This window comes from Sinocyclocheilus rhinocerous, unplaced genomic scaffold (genome assembly GCF_001515625.1).
Source record: "Sinocyclocheilus rhinocerous isolate Xijiao unplaced genomic scaffold, SAMN03320098_v1.1 scaffold938, whole genome shotgun sequence".
In the NCBI taxonomy this organism is placed as follows: domain Eukaryota; kingdom Metazoa; phylum Chordata; class Actinopteri; order Cypriniformes; family Cyprinidae; genus Sinocyclocheilus; species Sinocyclocheilus rhinocerous.
In genome coordinates, this window is record NW_015665007.1 from 166,669 (window position 1) to 173,993 (window position 7,325).

Below are 7,325 nucleotides of genomic sequence, written 5' to 3' on the forward strand. Positions count from 1 at the left end.
ATATTGAAGGTAGAAATCCACCCAAAAATGACAATTCTGTCATCATTTACTCACCCATTTGAAACCAGTATGAGCAACAACAACAAAAAAACACTGACATTTTTTAAAGTATCTTCTACAGAAGAATGAGTCATACAACATTGAAACAACATGAGAGTAAGTTAATTTTTATATTTAAATGAACTGTCTCTTTAAAATGGACTTACAAAGTTTGTCATATTAGCATGGCATATCACATTTTTCTTTATTATATTTAGTTAACAGTCAAATACAGCGCTTAACAGTTTAGAGAATCTGAGAAAGAACTACTAATAATAAATATCATAATAATAAATATCATATATAAGCATACGTTGTGCCTGTTCTTTGACCATATGTTGCACTGAAAAACAATCTCATCATGTCATATGTTTAAGAATGGTGTGTGAAAACATTCAAAATTTAGTGATCCATTGTGTTAATAATGTTAAACATTTGATGGTAGGTAGCTTAGATAATTATAGACCTATAGCTTTAGCTAGTATCCTGTCTAAAGTGTTGGGAAAAATCTTGCTGCACAGGTTAAATGTGTTTATTAATTCTACAGACAACCAGTTTTGATTTAAGGCTAAACATGGTACTGATCTTTGCATCTATGCATTAAAGGAACTAGTAAATAAGTATAGAGATAAAAACTCATCAGTCTTTATGTGTTTTATTGATGCTTTTGATTGGGTTAACCACGCAAACTTATTTTTTAAAATGAGACAATGAGACAAATGAGACAATCCTGCAGGCTTATTGGTCTGCCCACCAGATGATGCGAGTAACATGGGGCAATAAGGTCTCTGCCCCTTTTGGGGTTAGTAATGGCGTGAGACAAGGAGGGATTTTGTCCCCAATTCTGTTTAATCTTTACATGGATGATCTATCTGAATGTTTGAATGCTTGTAAAACTGGGTGTATGATTGGGAATATTCTAGTGAATCATTATGTATGTAGATGATCTTGTGGTGTTTAGTCCTAGCAGTGCTGGTCTTCAACAGCTTTTAACTATGTGTTCTGATTATGGTCTTGAACATGATATTTTATATAATCCTGATAAGAGTGTGGTTATGATTAGCAGAACTAAGGAGGATAAAAGTATAACATTTCCAGTTTTCAAGTTATTTAATAAGAGTCTCACTGTGTGTGCAAAAGTAAAACACCTTGGACATTTTATCACTGAATGCATGACAGACGATGAGGATATTGAAAGGCAATGCCGCATGATGTATGTGCAGGCGAATATACTTTTACGTAAGTTTAGTTTCTGTTCAGATGAGGTGAAGGTGTCACTTTTTGTACAACACTTTATACTGCTCATTTGTGGTTCAACCATATAGAACATCAAGTTTACAGAAGCTGCAAGTAGCTGATAATGATGCAATGAGAATTTTACTAAAGAGACCTAGATGGCATAGTGCAAGTGAAATGTTTGTGAGTGCAAGAGTAATCACTTTTAAAGCACTATTACGAAATTTTATGTATAGATTTATCTGCCGTCTTAATGCTTCTAAAAATGAGATTATTGTGGGTCTATCAAATATAAGGGTTAGTACTACACGGTATCAGTCAAAGCTGTGGAGACATTGGTATTGCTGTATTTTGTAACTCTTTATTGTGTGTGGTAGATGCTATGGGTTGTATATGTTGTCCTATTGTCTTTTTTTTAATTTATTTTGGACCTTGAGTCTGTAATAAAAGTTTGACTGATTGATTGATTGATTAATCTACAAACAAGACAACGTATTTATTTATTTATTTATTTATTCATTCAGATTGTAAGTTAGATTGCATTAATGTTATTCTGTGCTGTTGCACGTGCATTATGTAATTAATTTGGTAAACTTTTTTTTAGCATCATCTACGTCAGACTGAGGCTCAGCTGAACTGAAATAACAGACGAGAGGAAATGCTAATACAATGCACTGTGGTCAATGACAGACGTCTACTGGGGCGTAATGGATCATTGCAATTCCAGCATGATTACAGCGGTGCGTCGGTGCTGACTGTGGAAGCACAACACAGTCGCCATGCGCAACAATCCTCATGTGGTCGTAGGCATACTGCTCCAAAAGTATTTTCGGTGATGAATCGGTGAAATTGATTGCATCAGCGTTATAAATGTGAGAATCAAAGTTGTTACGACAGCAAGGTGAGTTTTTTGTACACTGCGCTGTGTAAATCAATACAGCATCCTTATCCAAGCCTTAAAACTGTGCTTGCGGTTTATTTAACCGTATGGGTTCAATGCGAATTGTGTTGATTTTAATCCAACCATCATATCCTTCATATGCTCTTTCAAAAGTTCAGTCGTGATTCTTAATGATGAAACCGAAGCTGTTTTGAAATGATGAAACCGAAGTTTAAGTGGTGCCATTGCCTAGCATGCGTAATTTGGAGATTAGTGTGTTCTGGCAGGTTTGCGTGCTTTAATTCAAATAGCGAAGCACTGATATTTATTTTGATATATTTTGTATTATAAGTTTGATTTTTAGTCGCTAAAAACATGACCTGAGAAGGTGATATCATGCGTAAAGATGCGTAATTTGAAAGGCTTTGTATTTTTCTTTCTTCTTCTTTTTTTTTTGGTGGCAGTTTCGCTTGCTTCATTACGCACCACCAGGGACTAATAATGGTTTTACTTTGATAATTGGAATTTATTATTATTTTTTTTTCATGTAAATATGATGTGTTCTGCTGTGCCCAGCCCTTTGCATGACCCATTATTGTAAAGTTCAGCTGGTCATTAGTTGTTCCAAGTTGTTTATTAGCTGTGCATACAGCCATTGTTTCAAAACCTAACCGCATGTATGACTACCTGCTAGCTGTTTTATTGCTGGTTCTGTGTGGTCTGCCTTGCACCTGCCACCTTAGACCAGCTTCTGCTCAGTAGACTGTTATTATAAAGCCATTAAATCGAAGTGTATACAGATGTGCTTGTCTTTAGGTTGCTCTTACTCCTCGCTCTCCAGCTGTTTTGTGATGGATTAAGCCACAATGTCGCAGCTGTACTACCGCAGAACGGACAACTCCTCGTACCGGGACCGCATTCCGCTGCGGATAGTGCGCGCCGAGTCGGAGCTCTCGGTGCAGGAGAAGTCCTATCTCAGCGCCGTGGAGAAGGGCGATTACGCCAGCGTGAAACTAGCGCTGGAAGAGGCGGAGATCTACTTCAAGATCAACATCAATTGTATTGATCCTCTAGGGCGCACGGCGCTGCTCATCGCCATTGAGAATGAGAACTTGGAGATCATTGAGCTGCTCCTCAGCTTCAACGTGTATGTCGGGGATGCTCTGCTCCACGCCATCCGTAAAGAGGTGGTGGGAGCCGTGGAGCTCCTGCTGAACCACAAGAAGCCCAGTGGAGAGAAACAGGTTTGTTTGAAGAACTGTCTGCTATAGTTAGCTATATCTCTTTTCTGTCTCAAACTAGCCAACAACACACTGTCAATATTCTATAAAACAATAACAATATTCCATTAAGAACTGAAAACCGTTCTGCTTTTGAAGTTTTAGGTGGTTTACTGTTTTAGCTGGTCTCTTGCTGGTGTTCAGTTGGTTTAGCTGATTGTTTGACTGGTCTCCCACCCTGACCAGCTGATAAACTTATGTACCCAAGCTCCTCTAAAACCATCAAACTGGACCAGCCTGACTAGTGAAAACCAGGTTGGTTTAAGCCAGTCATTCATAAAAACATTGAATAATGTATTAATAACATAAAAACAATATGCTAAATTCTTAACATGAATACAAAAACACATCAACAATTTTAGTTTCTATACGTATCTTTGAATGTTGATGGTTTCTTGCTCTGAGTTGCCAATAATTAATTGCACAAAACAATTGCCAAATTAAGCAGATGCCAAGTGATAGAAGAATTTGTGGCAACTGCTAAAGGTCATAAAGCTTATTTATTTTGCTGTCCTAACTATGCTTATTATATGAATATTTGCATTTTATTATATGCATTTTGGATTGTTTTTACCTGCTATCTGTGACTGAGAACAGAGCTGTGTCATGTTTAGTCCGGAAATGGCACCCCCAAAACAGAACTTGTAGAGCAGACCTGAATATTGATATTTGCTTTGTTATCTATGGAATAAAATCGCTGTCAAAAATAATCGTACGTAATTCAAAGCATTTGTGTGTCATTTTAATTTACTCGTGCGTAATTTAAAAGTATTGTATGTAATTCTGTTTTTTGTCAGAGTTGGATTCCAAAATCTACGGCCACGACAGTTTACAGATACGATATTTTTTGTGTTTCCAGATATTTAATTGAGTCTCCCTGTACTCAAAACCTTCAAAAGATATCTTATCAACTTCTCATGTAAACAACCTGATATTGCAGATAGGAGTGCTTTTAGGGCTGAAAGGAATCAAGTCCTCAATTGTCAACACAAGAACACTTCAGAAAAAAAGTGCACTTGTATGCCTGCTTCTTCTCAGAGGAGAAAACTGCCTGCTATAAAAAGCTCTGTTGAGACACTCAGACATGTGAATTAATAATTACCATTGTTCTAATGGTGTTTACTTTTCAATGGAGCGATCTTTGCTCCCTCACTAAGTGACTTAACATGGGTCTTACTCTTCTGTCCACTCCTTATAACTTTAATTTAATTTTCCTTTAATGGCTAAGAATAGACTGGATGCTGCAGCACTGATTCAAAAAAAAAATGATGGGATGGATGCACCATTCACAAACCAGAGCAGCTGCGCATCTGATCTTTCCTTCCTCAATCCCTGAGCGCTTTTTCTTTTCCTCTGTCTCTGTGTCTCTTCCTGTCTATGTCTATTAATATCACATTTATAAAACTTTTTGATATGCAAATAACTAAATCAACATGTCTTTAGACCACAAGGGGGCGAATGAGTACACAGGAACAGGTTGTTTGCATTGATTTTCTAAATTATGGCTCTCTTCATGTCTTGTGATTTGTATCACATTAACAAGTTCTTTACAGAACTGGTAATTTCTGGAAAAAAAAAAATAATAATAATTTAGCTGCTGTTATGTAGGCAAAAATGATTTTGTTCTCTTTTGTTCTTTTCTTAAAGGAATAGTTCATCCAAAAATACAAATTTGCTGAAAATGTGCTCCCCCTCAGGCCATCCAATATGTATATGAGTTTGTTTCTTCATCGGAACAGATTTGGAAAAATTTAGCATTACATCACTTGCTCACCAATGGATCCTCTGCAGTGAATGGGTGCCGTCAGAATGAGAGTCCAAACAGCTGATAAAACATCACAATAATCCACCATATGACTTCAATCCATCAGTTAACATCTTGTTAAGTGAAAAACTGTGCTTGTAATAAACAAATCCATCTGTACAATGTTTTTAAGTTCAGATAGAGTCCTCTATTCCGTAATATTGCTTTCTCCAGTAAAAAAAAAAAGTTGTCTTGTCTGAATCAGGAAAGAAATATGAACAGTCCAAAATAGTTCTAAATGAGAGGACAACAGGAGATGGACTTTTTTTTTACTGGAGGAAGTGTTATTATGGATTATGAATTTATAATTTGACCATAAGCGATGGTTTAAAGTTAAAACATCTTATTGATGGACTTATTTCTTACAAACATGCAGATATGCACTTGTGTATTGTGATGTTTTTAACAGCTCATCTACGTCTTGGATGTGCATGTAAAAAAAATTACACTTTTAACTGTTATTATTATTTTTTAATAATTTTCAATTTGGGAGTAAGTTACATTGCTCAGATCAGGAGTCAGTAAAATTACATGGTGGTAAAGGGTCTCAGATTGAAAAAAAAAAGCTGCCCCTCAGCTTTGTTGGAGATGTGCTTAATGAATCATGAGAAAGGCTTCTTTTCACTTATTAAACACAAAGCTGACTTGAACTGTCATCTTACTGACATTTCGAGTCAAGCCTTCTACTTTTTCCAATACTTTTCCCTTCACCTCTCCAGTCTATTGTGGTTAAGGATGAGCTTCAAAGCGTCGTATTGCAGCAGTAGATGATCAGTATGGCTGCCAGCCTGAACATGTCTCCCCAGCTGGAGCCTTCATTATCTTCCTCAAATAGTCAAGCTATTGCCGCTGCCACTGTGGGCTTGGAGCTCTTGTGAAAAGGATGAAGATATCAGTCGAAATGTGTTAATCACCCCTACCTTCAAATCACACCTTCTCTTCTCAATGTGACTTTAATTCATAAACTCTCAACTCATTTTCTCTCACTTCACTCGTTCCTCACTCGTTATTCTTTATCACTTTTAATCACTTTTTTTGTGCATGCTGGTTTTCTTTGTTCATGTTCTTTCTTTCTGTCTTACAGTTTTTCTTATCCAACTCCCCCAAATGTGGTGCGATCAAAGAAACCAGTCTTCATGTAGCAGTGTATATTTTACGACTCTAGTTTAAGCTGCTTTAAAACTTACCAGTAAAGGATTAGATATCATCCACAATCACTATTTTGACCCAACATTGGGTTGAAACAACCCAGCATTTTTTAGAGTGTACCTTCAAATCACACCTTCTCTTCTCAATGTGGCTTTAATTCATAAACTCTCAACTCATTTTCTCTCACTTCACTCGTTCCTCACTCGTTATTCTTTATCACTTTTAATCACTTTTTTTGTGCATGCTGGTTTTCTTTGTTCATGTTCTTTCTTTCTGTCTTACAGTTTTTCTTATCCAACTCCCCCAAATGTGGTGTGATCAAAGAAACCAGTCTTCATGTAGCAGTGTATATTTTACGACTCTAGTTTAAGCTGCTTTAAAACTTACCAGTAAAGGATTAGATATCATCCACAATCACTATTTTTAAAACAGTAGTTCTAAGCTGGTTATGCTTCAAGTTCCAGATTTAACATTTACAATGGATAGTCCACTTCATTTAAGGATAGTCATTATTTGTCCAGACTAAGAAAGTCATAGGGGTCAATTATTTTATAGGTTATTTTAATATGTTTAGGCAAGAATTATGTCTTTAAGTCTTTTAATGTCCGTACTTATTTTCACATATGAATTTGGCCAGATTTTTGGCATATTTGCTCTAGTTTCTTAGAATAATGGATGATACTTTTGCGCCACGATTCGAGTACTGCATGTACTTCATGGTTGGATTAGGATTATGGATTAGTGCTTCAACCTTAGCATTTTAGGACATTCACTATCTTGTTCTTACACTCTAAAAAATGCTGGGTTAAATATAACCCAGCGCTGGGTTAAAAAGGGACAAACCCAGCTATTGGGTTGTTTTGAACCCAACCGCTGGGTCAAAACAACCCAATAGCTGGGTTTGTCCCTTTTTAACCCAGCGCTGAGTTATATTTAA

At 36.5% G+C, this 7,325-nt stretch overlaps 1 protein-coding gene across 1 annotated transcript in view; it reads left to right on the top strand.

The window, feature by feature from the left end:
• The first annotated feature begins 2,039 nt into the window (after window positions 1-2,039).
• Window positions 2,040-7,325, top strand: part of LOC107730855 (short transient receptor potential channel 4-like) — a 19,788-nt gene continuing 14,502 nt past the window's right edge. The window contains exons 1-2 of the mRNA XM_016541801.1: window positions 2,040-2,176; window positions 2,972-3,399. Coding sequence (XP_016397287.1) covers window positions 3,022-3,399 — 378 coding nt within the window. The 5' untranslated portion in view covers window positions 2,040-2,176; window positions 2,972-3,021. The remainder of the gene's footprint in view (window positions 2,177-2,971; window positions 3,400-7,325) is intronic.